Source organism: Centroberyx affinis, unplaced genomic scaffold, assembly GCF_046629955.1.
Source record: "Centroberyx affinis isolate AG114_WGS23_722 - 3 ecotype Tasmania unplaced genomic scaffold, CSIRO-AGI_Caff_v1 ptg003984l_1, whole genome shotgun sequence".
In the NCBI taxonomy this organism is placed as follows: Eukaryota; Metazoa; Chordata; class Actinopteri; order Beryciformes; family Berycidae; genus Centroberyx; species Centroberyx affinis.
In genome coordinates, this window is record NW_027281802.1 from 70,407 (window position 1) to 87,844 (window position 17,438).

At 38.9% G+C, this 17,438-nt stretch overlaps 1 protein-coding gene across 1 annotated transcript; it reads left to right on the forward strand.

The window, feature by feature from the left end:
* The first annotated feature begins 1,484 nt into the window (after window positions 1-1,484).
* LOC139663334 (interferon-induced very large GTPase 1-like) lies at window positions 1,485-14,003 on the forward strand. Its single transcript, XM_071541975.1, has 4 exons — window positions 1,485-1,581; window positions 5,206-5,445; window positions 6,930-7,190; window positions 8,584-14,003. The coding sequence occupies exons 1-4, from the start codon at window positions 1,485-1,487 to the stop codon at window positions 13,272-13,274; spliced, it is 5,289 nt and encodes a 1,762-aa protein (XP_071398076.1). The 3' UTR covers window positions 13,275-14,003.
* Window positions 14,004-17,438: the final 3,435 nt, after the last annotated feature.

The following is a 17,438-nucleotide window of genomic DNA, read 5'->3' on the forward strand; positions in this document are numbered from 1 at the left end:
GTATTTAATGTCTCAGTTTTAAGTACTGACCATGAGTCACTGGCCAGTTCCCTACACCACTGCATTAATTAGATGCTGAAAGGCAAAGCTGGGTCTTGATCAGCGCTCTTATCCTGTGAGATGTTTCAATAAATACAGGCCCTTGACTCCAGACTCACACAGATCATGCACCACAGATGCATCAGTAGTACACTTAAATCAAGACATACTATAGTTTAGCCAGAGCAAATACCAGCTGTGGCGTTATGAAGCTATATGTGCATCTGTCATGTGGGATCTCTGCTACGCTGACTGTTTTTCCTGCTGAGGAATCATGATGCTACAGGATGTCCACATGATGATGGACAACTTTGGATCAAGATGGACTGAAGAAATCAAGAGGAGAAACTTTCTAATTCCATGAAAAGACTTCAGACTTCTAGCTGGTGGCCATTTTTGCAAACTGCACCTGTTGTCTTCTGTTGTCACAAAGTAAGTATTTCATTCATTTACACTTAAAAATGTACAGTTTTGATCCTCTTCTACATGTTGCATGTCTGTCTCTCTCCTGCCACCTAGTGTGGTTTTTCTTCACAGATCCAGTTTCCTCAGAATGGGCAGGCTACAGTGAATCTGTCACTATGGCGCCCTCTAGTGTTGTCTTATAAAATCGACAAGGAAAAGAACAGACCAAACTAAATACCTTTTGTTGCTGTTTTCACCTCCGGAGGTGTCATTGTAGTTGTATTGTGGTGGTGAAGTTTCCTTCACAGCCTCCCACTGCCTTCTTATTCACAGGAGTGAATTGCTTAGTTTGGGATTTTATTATTTATAGCAACCAAGCCATTCTTCCTTCACCTGTTTTGTCTCTTCTACAAAAGTATCTCTTACAAACTTCATTGCCCCTCATAATGAAGACGCATTTGTTTGATCGTAGTCTGTTTATTACATCATCATTACGTTACTCTGAGGTATCAAAAGGAACATCTATTACATCCAGCAATAACTTTGTCAGAACCTATGAGTCAATTTGCTGACCATTTCATTAAATACATTGTTAAACACTAGCATCTTACCTTGCTGACACAAGAGATGTCATCCAGATGTTGTCTGAGGTCACTATTCCTAAAGACGCTTTCCTAGTTTCATCCACCAACATACCTCATGAAGAAGGCTTAAATAGGCTGTCTTACTTTCTTGAACAACAACCATGTGATGCCCCGTCTCAATTATTATTGGACCTGTCTTACTTTGTCTTGAAGTCACATCATTTCATGTTTGATAGCAAATTCTAGTACTAACAACTCCAACAAATCCTTCTGTATCATCTGCTAGTTGACATAGTTTGAAATCTCTATTATTGGACAACCCTGTCTAATTGCCCGACTGATGTTGAATCTTTAAAATATTCCATTTGTCAACTTCAGTGAACTTGAGCAGACATTATGTATGTAAGGTGATCTTTGCACTGATGATGATGGTGACACGGTCCAAATGTAGAACGAATGCAGTGTGATATCAGAATATTGAGGGTTCACCTGAGGACGGGCCACACTGTGGACGACCCCCTGGCCTTTGTTATGAAGCACAGGAAGGAGAGCAGTGAGGTGAAAGTTCACACTCATCTGCCTCCTCTCAATAAACTGTGACTGGAATCCAGGATTGCAATTTACACCTGTTGTCATTTCTAAATGCAGTTAGGCCGAGGCTGTGCTAAAACAAAGATAAAATAATTAATTTAATGGATGAGACAGTTAACATAGGATTTAGGATTTGCTTTTGTAATGAAGAAAATGGTATTGTTCTTAACTGACTTTTGACATGAGCTAGGCAGGTATAATTGTATGCTCTGCAGCCAGAGATGTAAAAGATTTTAATCTGCCTTGGAAACTATCCACTACTTTGACCATATGTAATGAATAGATTCACATGAATTCTACACTATGTAGTTTCACATTCCTTTCAACGGGGTAAACTATGGTACCATGAGGTGCAGTACCTCATAGGTTGAACTGTAACTGTTAAAGACTTGCCCTGACCTGATGGAGCAGTTTATAGGACAGAGTGAAAAGTTAATAATTTTACTGCTGAGTGGCAGAACATCAGATCACACAAAGTATCTCCAGTCTGCTGAAACCAGAACTGGTTTGAAATGATTAGACATACCCACTATTGAATATCTGTGATTAATTAAACATGTAAGTTGAGAGGCTGTAATTAGTAAAATGTATACATGTGTTGCCCACAGTAGGATAAAAATGTAATATAAGGTAATGCAGGATTTGAAAGGTTTTCAAATGTGCCAAGCCACTCCCAAAGCAAAAACACCTTGGGCTCTGTCTGTTTTTCTTTACATATAAACCCGGTAGGAGTGGACCCTGTACTCCTTTCCTGAGAAATGGATTATTGTTGTAGGCTTGCTCTAATAATTTTCACTATTGCCAATAAAAATCATGTGGGAGGTAATGTTTAATTCAGTAATAATAATACGTAAAATAATAATAGTAAAAATTATTTCTGATATGTTCAAAGATTATTTTATTAATCTGACGTCCTGTCTGGAGTAACTTCACCTTTCTATTCCAGAGAGCTGTGAAGTCTCAAACAAGTTAATTTTAACCTAACCCTGCAAAGGCATTTTCAGGGGGTTACAGGGTTCTGTAATAGAGCGAGAAAATTAAATGTGAGATGGAGTTTGCCTTTGCATTTTAATATTGGCAGACAATGTGCATAGACCTACATAAACCTGATGTCATGATTTTTGCACACATCACTGAAAATTATTTTAATTTTAATTTTGATATTGATAGGATTATGCTTCCAGTAATGGGTCGGTCAAATAGGGAAACTTTAAATAAATGAGCAACAACTTCGACCCCGACATAAAAAGTGCAGTTTTATTTCAAAACACTGTAAGAGCAGGGTTAGGTTTTGGTTTACTGGAATCCTCCACAGAAAAAAAAAAAAATCTGGGAAACGAAACTGCTCACCAGATGCGTTATGCTAGCTCGAATGACCAGAAAATAAGACTTCCGGTTTGGACGTTTCGCCTTCAAAATAAAAGCGCGAGATTTTGAATATGTAGAAATACTGCTTTTAACCAATTACTTTGTATTAAATCGTCAAATCCAATAAGTGAGCACCCATATTAACGTTTGATGTCATCGTCATAATGAAAAATACCTAAATTGGAAACTGTACAGTTTATCTTTCATTGTAAATGAAATACAGAGTCTCTTAGTACCAATCCATCATCACCTACACGAGACACATGAAGGTTTAAAATATCAGGGAATGTCTCACTGATGCTGAACCACATGCCATACATGTTTCTGGGTCTTAAGTGATAGAGTGGTTGAAAAGAGAGCTGACAGAGTCACATGTAGCTGCTGGTGGTAATAGAAAAACGGGGCTCATATGAGAGAAATGGGGCACACTTAAAATACATTTTTCACAGCTGTCAATATGTTTGGCTTTAACAATTATTTGGACACCGCATGTATTTAACCAAGTTAACAGTGGTTCTATCAAATCAATGAATCATGATGCTAAGACACAGACAATGACTAGGTTTCGGTGTTATTTCTTGTAAAACCTCATGGAGCTCTTTGGGGTTCAGTTTTCGTCCTGGGTGTTGGACAGCTGCTTGGATAAGAATAGCACATTTTCTGTCATAGATGACATTTTTGTAATAAAAGTACAGGTCTGTAGGAGTGTTTTGACATTGAACCTGTGCAGTAGCAATGGAAGGTGAACTGTACAGTGTCGACTTTATTCTACAAATGTCAGTTTTACAGTATGTCTGTCTTTGAGGGCCTGCCATGACTTTTCTTACACAGCTTGGTCTTAAATGTTAGTGTGTAGTGAACGTATAGCTCTGCAGTAGTGTTTTGACATAGAGCTTGTGCAGTACAATGAAAGGTGACTGTGTAGGCTAGTGTTTAATCTGTGTAGTCCAAAAATGCCAAATCTCTGTTTTCAACTAAATTATTAGGCTACATCAATTCTTATCATGGGAAACATTGCATTTTTTGCTTAATTATTTGTTTTTTTGTGCAAAAACACGTTTTTTTACTCAATATTTGAGTGTTGTGGATTTGTAGAAATTACGCTTTTATTATGAAAAAAATCATACTCTTATGTAGGCTGGCGAAACACAAGCTTTATCACCAAACTGAATAAAATGAGGAGCCATACGGAGGCAGGGGGTGGTTAAATCCTTCGTCTTCATAACAAATCTGCATGCCTATAACTTGAATATAGCATTTACGGATAAAGGCTATGTTGTTTTTGCCATGGGCAAGTCATCAGTCTTAAAAAGGTAGGTTACGTCTTTCTTATTGAGTTTTCATGCACCTAACAAGTAGCCTATGCCTATATGACCTCAAAAAAAAAAAAAAAGGCTAACCGGTTACATTGCATTCAGAAATAGTTTGTAATCCTACCTGTTTATGTTCGATGTTAGATTGCAGAGACTCTTTTAAGATACTTTACCAATTGCAAGAAATTGACTGAATTCAGGCTAATTTTGTGAATGTGTGCCCCAAAGAAAAATCGCTATCATATTCAACTTATAGTATGTGGTTCTAAATAGTGAGTTTTGTGACCTTATCATAGGTAGCCTACTTAATGGTATTTTTATGCTCTATAGTAGCTGCTTGGTATTTTAAAGTTTTGCTATGATATTTGTATATAATCGATAATACTAAGGGAGGAGGAGGTCTAACTGGCTTGTTGCTCATTATCCCCAGTGAGAAGTAGCCTAGCTTGAATAAGCTGAGCTTGGACCAAGAGTGGGATGGCTGAGAGTTCAATGGACATCTCAGATGAGGAGGTAATCAGCTGATTTTTACATTCCTAAATCTAAAGGAAATCATAATCCAAATATATAGCCTACTCATATGAGCTATAATGGGTATGAGATTATAAATTGATTCATTTTACCATGCTTTTTTTTCTCTCAACTTTCAAGATCTTCTACGATGCAAGTGATTCATTCTCTGAGCCTCACTTTGGGGAAGGAGCGGACGCTCCCCCAACACTACAGTCTGACTGTCAGTGTCAACACACTGATACAGGAGGTGTAGATGGTCAGTCATAAGCAGTGTTGTTGGGTAGAAATACATGAATAAATACTGCCAGGAAATTAGGCACATCTTCCATACTGTTATGATGACACATTGTGAAATATTAAAACATATTTTTCCATATTCTTTCTTATGACAGATGTTCCTCCACCTGAAGAAATAGCTGTTGCCGATGCTGGTAGTGACACTGATTCTCTAGGCTGCACCCCAGCCAAGAGAAAATACACCTGCAACACACAGACAGAGAGTTTGTACACCAGAGACTTCGGCACTGCAGATGTTGAGGGACTCCATCCTGGGACTGGGTATACTGCCAGCATCACAAGGGTTGCTGAAAGTGGAAATCAAAGCAATGCAACCTCTATATCTGTCAAAACTGGTAAATACGGAAGATATCATTGTCTCTATCATATTTCTCAAAATCAAATCAAACTGCTCTGCATTGGCCTTGAAGAAGATAAACAAAACTTTGAACTGAATGTGACAATAGATGATGCCAGGCAGTGATGTAGTGGCAACTAAAAAGGTCAATGACAATCATAAAGCAAACAAGCTCCAGTAGATACACTTTCAGTTATATTTTCAGAAACGCATTGATTTGTTTATTTATCTTTTAAAGACCCATAACCTACACCGTTTGATACTACTTTCCAGTTTCTGAAGTCTCGAAGAAAAAATGAACTATCATCCCTCCATCACTTCTCATTTCAGGGCCATGTGGTGTGGCTGTGTGAAAAGATATCTGAGGATTGACTTTGTATACAAACTGTACAGGGCTTTCAAAGTCACACCATGAAGTTTTCATGTTTTGTACTTTTATCCCAACAAATTAGGAATATGGGAAGTATTGAGCTAAAAAATCATGTTGAATATAAGGTTGGATATCAAACTGTGAATCGGGTCAAATTGAGCCCAAACATAGCAGGAGGGTTAATACTGCACATTTAATTAATAGTACAAATGGCAACCACTCACTCACACATTATCATTATCAATATACACACACAACACACACACAAAAACATTTTATCGGAACAATGGGATCTAAATAACTTAGATATGAAAGCAGATAGAGGTATAAAACTTGGATGCTGTCAGGGGCCGACAGCAAGGGTATATCCCCATTAAGTCAAATGTAATAAAAAGCCATTCAATAATCACACAATAAGACTCCAGGGTTAATCTTCCCAATTATATTGGTTGTATGTCCCAACTATTTTTATTTCGCCAAATAATAGAATTTTTCCTTCTGGGCTAATCTTCATAATAATAAAGCTTGCGTGCCCTAACTATTTTTATATCACAAATTAATAAATTTAACCAGTTAATTATATTATTATTACTCCTAAACACTCCAAAATGAATGAATATAATCCTCTGGGGATTGTCTCCCCAGTAATAAAGGGTATGTACCTTAACTATTTTTTTACACTCAAAAATAATTAAACTCAATAACAAATTAACTATTTTATGAATAATTATCATCAAAAGTTCAAACTTACATACAAATCTCCATAATTGCCTGAACAATTCTCTTGACAAATTTCAATACAACATAATGCACCATTGGTGAGATATGGGTCAAAATAGCATGGCCATTAATTTAATCAGTTAATTAATAATAGTTATAATAATCATAAACACATAAATATTGGCGGTCGGGGTGAATCCATAATATCCCCTTTTAATATATAAATATTTTATTGCATTTACATGAGGTGATTGTGAAAATAATGAGAATAAGCCTACAACAATAACCCATTACTCAGAAAGGAGTACAGAGTGCACTCCTATTGGGTTTATAAAAAAACAAACAAACAGAACCCTAGGTGGCGTGAAGGCTTTTCATTTTTTTTTTCACAGAGTCTCTCCCTCCTGAGAAGATAACGGTCTGTCAGGTCAGCAGTGACTCAGTGTCTCTGAGTTGGGACGCCCCTGCTGGTGAAGTGGGAGGTTACATCGTGACCTGTTGCTGTGAAAGAGAAACTGTCCAGGAGCTGACAACAGACACCAACAGCCTGACGTTCAGCAGCCTGAGTCCAGGAGTGAAATACTCCTTCTATGTTTCAACACGACTGGAGAACGGAACACTAAGCAAGCCTGCTGTGATAACTGCCCACACAAGTAAGTTGGTGGAGAGATAATATTAATACTGTTACTACTACTACTAATATTTTGATAATATATTTTTATTGTAATTTAATCATATCATTTTGTTTAGCACTTTTTAAAAGACTTACAGAATGCTTCAAGAAAACAATACTTCATAACAGCCAATTTGATCATTTAAAAAATGCCAGACACTTAAAAACAATGTTACAGAAGAATTGTACAGGCAAGTGAAACAAGAATAAAATAGGTAAAAACAAAGACAAGCCTGTCTGTAGAAATCCTTTTAAGATGTTTTAAGATTATTTAAGAGATGACAGTGCTGAAGTTAGTTCTGGGATCTGCATCTACAGTGGCTATAAAAAATATTTTATAAATTTATGCTCCTTGACTTGTTGTGCATTTTGTTTTGCTACAAAATTTGTTCAAGGTCCTCCAGACTTTTGTGGGTAATTCTCATGAAACTGAGTCTCAACTGGGACTGATTTTGAAAAAAATCAAATGATTGAAATTACACATTTTCTTCAGGAATTACAAAGAACAATGCCTTCATGTTTGACTACTTACTTCATTATATTTTTTATTTTATCAAACATTTCTCTAAATGACAGATGAAATATTCTCATTACTGCAAAAAAACGATTCTTTGTTTTATCAAACATTTCTCAACTCGACATAAGGATAATTTTGACATTTTAAAAAAGTATTCTTCTCAGTGGCTATATAAAATTCTAATTTTTGATCTAATCTCACCCCTTTACTCACTTGTGTACAGGGCCTTTTCACTTTACTTCATTATGTGGTGCTGATGAACAGTGGGTTGGACATGTAAATCAGTCAGAATGCAGAGTTCTCATTGCTAAAGATCATTGGTTACATCAGGCTACTTTGCAAATTCATGTAATCTATGTTTCAATTTATTGATTTATAGATTTATACTCATACTAATTTATACTAACAACCAATGAAAATGGGTTTATAACAGGGCTGGGAATTGATAAAAAAAAATGGAGTAATTAATCGCACATTTTCTGTGATTAATCACGATTAATAGCTTTTTTTTTTCTTAAGTCTGAAGCTTGTAATCATAGATATTTAAACGTAGAATGACCAAATGAATCACTAAATCACCAAATTAATGTAGAATCAGCACAAAGGAAGTATATTTGAAATCAAATACTATAGTTTAATGGCATCATTTCAGTTGAAAACACTCTCCCCTGTGAACTACAGATCAGTTATTACCATCAAAAGCCATATTTCTTTATATGCACTAACTGACAAAATAATAACAAAAACTAAAAGTGCTAGCTGAAAACTAGCCTAAAACTCCATCCTGTCCTTCTCCATCATTAGCCAGGATGGCTTGAGTAGTTTATAATATTCAATGTTATCTTCATATCCACAGAGACACACTTGAAGAGCTTATTGGAAGATCTGGGGTTGGAGCAGCACTACACAGAGAAGCTATCGCTAAGCACAGTACTTCAGATTGATGAGAAGACCTTTGCTGATGAATCTGCTAAGTGTCATTCAGATCTTCCATGGTGTTTTCTGAAGAAATTAATGATGGTTAATGTGACAGCTAGGAATGTGAAGTGTACATCAGTTTGTGAGTCAAACTGTGATGCTTCCTCTGGGAATACAGAATTAGATCTTGAAAATCTGGTCAACAGTCCAAACTCAGGTGACACGTTAAACCCCTTAGACATTATCACTGCTCTCTTTCTGTGCTCCAATGGCTTTGTACAGCAGGAAATGGCACTGAAAATGTCCATGTGCCAGTTTTCAGTGCCTCTGCTGCTTCCTAATAGTGACACAAAACAGTGCACACTCATGCTTTGGGCCATGAGAGACATTGTTAAGAAGTACAGACCTCAGTCACTTTCAGAATCCAAGGGGTTTATTGAAGAGAGAATTGTTCTCTCTGAACTTCCAATGGTGTCTTTTGTGAGACTGGGTGAGTGCTCCTTGTCCAAGTCAGAGATTCTCAACAAGCTTCTGAGCAATTCCCAACAGTATCACGACACCTTTGTTCACCGCGACATGGAGTGTGGTGATAGTCCAAGGAGAATATCGAATGGATTGGCTGAAATTAGTTGGTATCTTCCCTGTGGGAACAAAAACATTGATATTTTTGGTGAGCCAGTAGCTGTAGCTAACCTCAGGGGGGACATTGCTTTGTTTGAAGCACAATACTCTTTTTTGTGCCAGACATCTGCAGCAGTTTTTGTGTTCTTTGACAATTTGGACTCTGAGTACAGGCTACTGAGCAGCCAACACAACAAGGCACAGGTGTTCTTGGTGGGTAACCAACAGAGCAAGAGTTTTAGTCTTGATGCTCTAAAAAAAGTAGCAACTGAGTTGAACTTGACCAAAAGCAACATCATTTTGAAGACCAAGCAGATGAATGATGCAGACTTTGTCAAAAACATGCGAAAAACAGTCAGGGATGCAGTTGAGAACTCAAAGACCAAGATGCAAGTGGAGCAGATGGCTGATATTGCCCATGAACTGGGAATCTTGGTTGATGAGGATTCCCCAGAGTGTCAGAGCGCCAAGCAAAATGCAGATGCCATCACTGCAGAAATGCAAGACATCCCACAGTACAAAGAAGCCCAGCTTCCCTTGCAAGGCCAAATATGGAAAGAACTGACTCGTTTAGAGAAGGAAGAATGTAGGCTTCAAAAAGCCGGGGCTGAAAACATAGAGAAGTACAAAAGTGATCTCCTAGTACAAAAAAGACAACTTCGGAAACAGCAGAACCGTTATAAGATGTCAAATGCAATGACATGCTTCATAAGGGCAATATCCAGCCCAGGGATAGAGAGGTCTTATTTCCTGAAATGGATGCGAATTAACCTTGATAACCTTTCTCGTGAAAAACTCTCTGGCCTCAGGGAGCAGTACAAAGAGAAATGCAAGAAGTCTGAAAACAAAGAGGAAATTAAAGACCTTGACAGACAACTTTCCAACAGCTCATTGGGGACTGAACACTTCTTGCGTGAAATGGGTCAAATTTATGAGGCTTCAGTCTCCCTTCCAGAAAAGAACCCAACACGTAAAAAACTCCAGCATCTGCCCAAACTGTGTGCAGAATTGCTCCTTGATGGATTTCCCTTGGAGCTTGTAGATGGAGATGCATCCAACATACCTCTGAGATGGGTGAGTGATGTTCTCTCTCAGCTGAATACCTTGGTGCGTCCAAAGAACAAGATACTGGTAGTCACAGTTCTTGGAGTTCAGAGCACAGGAAAGTCCACTCTCCTTAACACCATGTTTGGAGTGCAGTTTTCAGTCAGCAGTGGTAGATGCACTAGAGGTGCCTTTATGTTGCTCATCAGAATCAACGAAGACTTCAAAAAAGTACTGAACTGTGACTTCATGGTGATCATTGACACTGAAGGCCTAAAATCACCAAAGCTTGCACAACTGGATGATAGCCATGAGCATGATAATGAGCTTGCAACCCTTGTTGTGGGGTTGAGTGACATCACAATTATCAATATTGCAATGGAAAATTCAACAGAAATGAGGGACATCCTACAAATTGTAGTCCATGCTTTTCTCAGGATGAAAGAGGTGGGCAAAAAGCCCAAATGTCAGTTTGTTCACCAGAATGTGTCAGATGTGTCAGCCCATGACAAGAACTTAAGGGACAGGAAACTACTGTTGCAACAGTTGAATGAGATGACCCAGGCAGCAGCCAAAATGGAAAAGAAAGAGGAGAACAAGAGCTTCACTGATGTGATGGAATACAATCCAGACACCGGGAACTGGTACATCCCTGGACTGTGGAATGGGAACCCACCAATGGCACCAGTTAATGCAGGGTACAGTGAGGCTGTTTATGATCTCAAGAAGAACATAATCAAAATTTTGGGAAATTGTGAGTCATCTGCTAACGATATCTTGGAGTTTATGGAGTGGACAAAAAGCCTGTGGAATGCAGTAAAGCATGAGAACTTCATCTTCAGCTTCAGAAATAGCTTGGTGGCTGATGCCTACATGAGGCTGTGCACAGAGTTCAACAAATGGGAATGGGAGTTCAAGAAACATATGTATACATGGGTTACACATGCCGAAAGAAGAATTTCAAACTTTGGTACAATTGCTGTGAAATCTGAGATATCTGACATGGGAGAATTTCTCAGTCATTTGAAAAGTGAAGCTTGCTCAGAACTGTCTAAATGGGAGACAAAACTCCTTCAAAATCTGACACATTACTTCAAACAACCAGAGGGTCATGTCCATCTAGTAGAGGGATACAGAGAGGACTTCTCAAACAGTGTAAAAAGCCTTCGACGAGAAATGGAGAGTTCTATACTTAGTCAACTTGAAGCCGCAGCTGAAATCAGACAAGGGATGATAAAACTTGATAAAATCAAGGAGAGCCATACAAACATCTTAGAACAGAAAGTGCTTGGATTGATTGAGGAATGTCGTAAGAGAAAAGTCAGCAGGACAGATAAAGGGTTAGACAGAGAATTTGATAAGATGTGGGATAAAATGGTGAGTGAATTGTCCTTTGCTGAATTGAAGACCACTGACATCTTTGCTAAGGTGTATCGCCACCTGAGGATGAATCTAACTCGAAAGGGAAGTCATGCCAGTGAATTAGTGAGTCAAAAAAAGCTGTGTGACTGTGGAACAGAGCCCTTCAAATATACAGCTGAGGGACTCTATCACAAATTTAAACACACAGTGAGTAAGTTCTTCAACAACCAAGATCACACAATTGCAGTACAAAGAATGGCTGACAGCATCATTGCCGCTTGCACACACTTTGTGACTGAGAAAGTGGAAAGGAAAACCAATTATCATGACAATTACATCCTGGAGATCCTACACATGATTGACGACAGGCTGATTAGCAATCCAGATATGAAGACGGATATTGGGTTTGAAGTTTCTCTAAAACAACACATCTGTGGAGTTGCAGCCAGAGAGTTTCAGAAAATGCATGAAGTCTTCATACAAGAGAATGACCCTTTGAGATGTCTCAATCAGTACAAAGACAAGTATCGTGCTGATTTTAAAGATCTGTTCCATGCACGAGACCAGTGCCAGAAAAAAGCAGAAGAATTCACCAACCTCTGCTTAAAGCCTGCAGTGGAAGCCTATGTCAACAGTTCCTTGGGTCCAGATATTATTGAGGAAATGCTCACGCGCAACAATTCACTGCAATTTAGCACACGGACATTTTTCCAGTACTCTGTTTTAAAAGATTTGCTTTCAAAGGACACATTTGAGAACTATTTGAGCTACATTTGCTCATATGAAGATTATGTTAAGAACTGGATATTTGACCAAATTGTGGAACGCTTCTCAAAGGGGTCTACAATGTCTGAGTTGGAGGATCGACATCTGAAAGCAAGTATCAATAGTATAAACAAAGCAATCACAAAGGCCCAAATCAACAAGAATGGCAACTTGGTGAAATTTGTTGATGATATCTGCAGGGAACTTGGTAATGAACTGGTCATTTCACAGGATGCTCTTGGAGCTTTCATGACCCTCAACAATGCAAACCAGGAACAGTTTGCTCATTGGCTCACAGCATGTGTGGAAGAGATGGGACAAGCGCTTAGGGAGACATTTAAAAAAACAGACATCCAGATGAAACTAAAACAAGTTTGTGTCAATCCCCAGAATGAGCTTTTCACCAAGGTGATTGGATGTGGTAAACAGTGTCCATTCTGCACAGCACCTTGTGAGGCAGGAGGTAAAGACCATACTGACCACTGGGCTTCTGTACATCGGTTGCAGGGCCTTGGTAAATTCAGATTTATTGACTCAGAAAAACTCGTCACTGAAATATGTTCCTCTCTTGTGATCACAGAGTGCTCTTTTCGCTGCCATGCTACAAATTATGAGTGGCACCCTTACAAGAATTACAAAGACATTTTCCCTGACTGGAAAATTCCTCCAGATGGAAGTCTTGAGGCATCAGACTACTGGAAATATGTGATGGCAAAGTTCAACAAGGAGTTTGCCAAAGAATACGATGCAAAGCCTGCTGATATTCCTCAACCTTGGAAAGACATTACAAGGAAGCAAGCAGAAAAAAGCCTCAAAGAATCATTTAGCATCAAGTGAGAGCCTCTTGCTTTGACTGAGCTGAGGTCTACAACTTCTACTGAGGGATATTTTGATTTTATGACATTTTCTGATATGGCAGACAATGATAATCACAAATAGTAACAAATAAGATCACAAGGTTTAAGTCATTGCTAAAACACAATCCAGACATATTTTTTTACCACCATGTCTTACAACATTAACATAATAGAAAGTCATTCAAATAGTGCTTCTCTTTACCTGATGCAGTACCTCTATGCTCACTTCCACTGTTTAAAAAAATCTTTCTTTAAGGATCAGCATTTAACTTTGGCTGTTTTGATGTGTTATAGTCTTATATAACTTTTCAAACTTTGAGTCAGTGTACATTTCAGGAGTGTACAACATTTATTTCCAATTTGATTCAGTCAGAGTTTGCATTCATGTTTTCGTTGCTGTGGTGGAGGAAGTTCATTACATTGTCCTTTGAAAGTTGTAACAAATAAAGCAACACAATGTATATTTTATGTGCATCTCCAAAGAGAGAAGTTAATTTGTTTTAAGTCTTGGATCTTTTTCAAGTTGCAAGTTTCAGAATCTAGAAATGTTTTTGTTTCATTTAAATATTTGATACATACTCTGTACAGTTTTTAAAAGTATTAAGACTATTCAGTCTATATTTGCTATATTTGCTATCTATGCAATACTTTGATCTGTTAATTATTTCAATAATCATTACATTGAGAGCACAGTAAATAAAGAGACAAAATCAGCAGACTGGCTATGAATGTCTTTAATGTTTCCCAGATCAGAATCACAGCATACAGTGTGTAATAACTTCTAAAGTAAACAGAAATATCATCACCTTATTTATTTATATAGTTTTACTTTACTTTTTTTTTTTTTTAATAATCATCTTTTTTAAAATTCCATTATTTAACATTTTTCTTCATCTCAAGTCTTGGGTTTCTGAATTCAACAAAGAATGTAAAAACAAGACAACAGGTGCAACTTCGCTATGAAGACCAAGCAGATATCCATCTGAAGGGGTGTGTGTGTGTGTGTGTGTGTGTGTGTGTGTGTGCGTGTGCGTGTGCGTACATGTGTGTGTGTGTGATTGCCATCCAGGGGTATTAATCACGTGCTTCAACACACCTTTGTCCAGATACGGGATCTCTAAATTATCCTGCAATTTGCATGAAGCAGATTAATTTTGGCACGTTTTGTGTCATAATCTGTCAGATTGACTTGAACATTGTATACTACTGATCACAATTCTTCAAAAGGATGCCATTACTTGTCCTGGTAAATAATTGCATGTAATGTTGAATTTGCATCACAATTCATGAAAAAAAATCCTTGGCCCACATGAGGGACCTCATCTCGTTATCAAAGCCCTCATGTCTTTCCCACATGGGATTAAGTGGCTACATGTAAACACTGCTACATGTCAAGAGAGCGGACATTTAATTGACTGTACTTGTATTTAGTGTCTCAGTTTAGAAGTGCTGACCATCAATCACTGGCCAGTTCCCTACACCACTGCATTAATTAGATGCTGAAAGGCAAAGCTGGATCTTGATCAGCGCTCTTATCCTCTGAGATGTTTCCATAAATACAGGCCCTTGACTCCAGAGTCACACAGATCATGCATCACAGATGCATCAGCAGTACACTTAAATCACAAGACATACTTCAAAATAAATGCTCTCAAAAAGAGAAAACGCTTGGAGTGCGTTTGGTTTAAGGTGTCTAGAACAGCCCCAGAACCAGCAATGAGGCAATAACCTTTAAGGCAAATTAAACCAAGCAGATTGTAAATGTGTAAATCCAGTGGAAACTAATTTATCCAGAGCAAATACAGCTGTGGCGTTATGAAGCTATATGTGCCCTCTGTCATGTGGGAGCTGGGATGGAGATGAATCTCTGCTACGCTGACTGCTTTTCCTGGTGAGGAATCATGATGCTACAGGATGTCCACATGATGATGGACAACTTTGGACCAAGATGGACGAAAGAAATCAAGAGGAGAAACTTTCTACTTCCATGAAAAGAGCTGAGTGGTAAATGCAGTTGATTTCCCCACCACTGGAGCTCAAACTTCGAGCTTGTGGCCATTTTTGCAAACTGCACCTGTTGTCTTCTGTTGTCACAAAGTAAGTATTTCATTCATTCACTCAAAAAAAAAAAAAACAAACAAAAAAAAACAAACAAGAAACTTAATATTTACAAATATTTTGTCTGTTTGTTTCTTACACTTAAAAATGTACAGTTTTGATCCTCTTCTAGATGTTGCATGTCTGTCTCTCTCCTGCCACCTAGTGTGGTTTTCCTTCACAGATCCAGTTTCCTCAGAATGGGCAGGCTACAGTGAATCTGTCACTATGGCGCCCTCTAGTGTTAGCTTATAAAATAGACAAGGAAAAGAACAGACCAAACTAAATACCTTTTGTTGCTGTTTCCACCTCCGGAGGTGTCATTGTAGTTGTATTGTGGTGGTGAAGTTTCCTTCACAGCCTCCCATTGCCTTCTTATTCACAGGAGTGAGTATAAAAGGGTTCGTATGGATCTGATGGGACATAACAGACTAGCAGGGTAGACTCCTGGCAAACATTGTGGATAGCAAGATGGCCATGCCTTTGAATGTCTTTGTTTGCAGTCCATCCCCTCTTTTGATTTGATTTCTATGTTTAAGGCTGTGAGTCTTTTCCCAGTCTCTTCCCAAAGTCTCTCTTCCACAGCGTGCACCTTCTTCTGCTCTACCGCTGTATTGTCCATCCATCGATCCAGTCTAGTGAAGTTGTTGCTCTTTCATTCCTTCACCGACGGCAACTCCCCTCTCCCCGGACAGTCACTCTGTTTTGTGTTATACATTGTGCACATTTCCCTTTCAGTGGGCTTACAAAATGTCTGACAGGAGCAGCCAGGTTTATCTCTCCCATTCCAGCCCTTCCCCACCACCCCTTCAGGCAGTAATAAAATAGAAAACAAACAATCAAACAGGCTAAAGCTAGAACACAAGCAAAGACAGCACCGTTGACTAACTTCTCCCGTACTGGATGTAGGCTACCACGTGTTGCTGTGGGCTCAAACAACAGCACAACAGTTCAGTGGGGGTTGATTAATTAATATATTAACCAACGCAATACCCATGATCCATGTTTGCTACCTTTAGCAGAGAATCAGAGGGGGGCGTTGCTGAGCTGTAGGCCTGCGAATTCTCACCCAAAAGAAAAGAGCAGAATTAAAAACAGCAGTTGTCGACCATGTTGCTACTACCCTGTTTAGGAGATCCAAGTCCCCTTTTCATCTTCCAGCTCTGCGTTGCAGGCCGCGACGGCCCACCGGTTACCCTCAGTGTGCTTAGAGTTTAATTTACAACCGATGAGCTGAGAAAAAGTCACTAGCTTAGTGAACTAACCCTTTAATGTGAGGATAATAGCAGAGCTGAGCTGAGGTCAGAAATTGTGTAGAACGGCGGTGACAACACAGTGAAGTTGCGTGGCTTCGGCAGGGGATTCATGGGCGATCATCACGATATGTGCGTCGGTCTTGAATGAGACGCTCGTTTACTGGTGGAGAGAGAGGGGGGGGGGGGAGTAAGGGATGTGGATAAGGAGGGGGGTGTTTGGATATGCAGCTCATTTTGGAGTCTGAGTGTTCACCATGGGGGCGATGCTGTCTGTCTGCCTCTCTATCTCTTTGCTCTCTAATTAGGCCCACCTATGCCCACGTGAAGCAATACTGACACGCTTGCCTCACGCACGTGCATGCGTACACGTATACACACACACACACACACACATCAAACAGAATATGCATGTGCTGGAAATAGGGGCGCAGACAGTGTGAGAGTAGGGGAGTAGGAGAGTGTAGAGTAAAAGAGGAGAAGCTGCCTGTCTTTTCCTTGTTTCTCGCCCTGACTGAAATACAAAAATAATTCTGTACAGGCAAGCTACAACAACAACTTTGGTACTTCACGTACCCTAAAGACCAATCATCTCCATATAGAAAGTAGCTACTGTTGGATAGGCTGTTGGCGTGCTGCATCAATCGGTTGGTGCAATACCTCTAAACAATGTCATGAGGGAGAGGGAAAGATGGAGGAATGAGTATTTGAAATTATGTTCACAGTTGTTGCTTTCACCATAACACTTTCTAGGATTTGTGGCAATGATTTTGTCTGTAAATGAGGGTTGGGAG

Bases quoted from the DNA above. Each gene is read 5' to 3' on its own strand.
- LOC139663334 (XM_071541975.1), top strand. From the start codon at position 1,485: ATGCAGTGTGATATCAGAATATTGAGGGTTCACCTGAGGACGGGCCAC. The intron at 5,446-6,929 runs GTAAATACGGAA...TTTTTTTCACAG, and splicing joins CTCTATATCTGTCAAAACTG to AGTCTCTCCCTCCTGAGAAG. The intron at 7,191-8,583 runs GTAAGTTGGTGG...TCATATCCACAG, and splicing joins TGTGATAACTGCCCACACAA to AGACACACTTGAAGAGCTTA.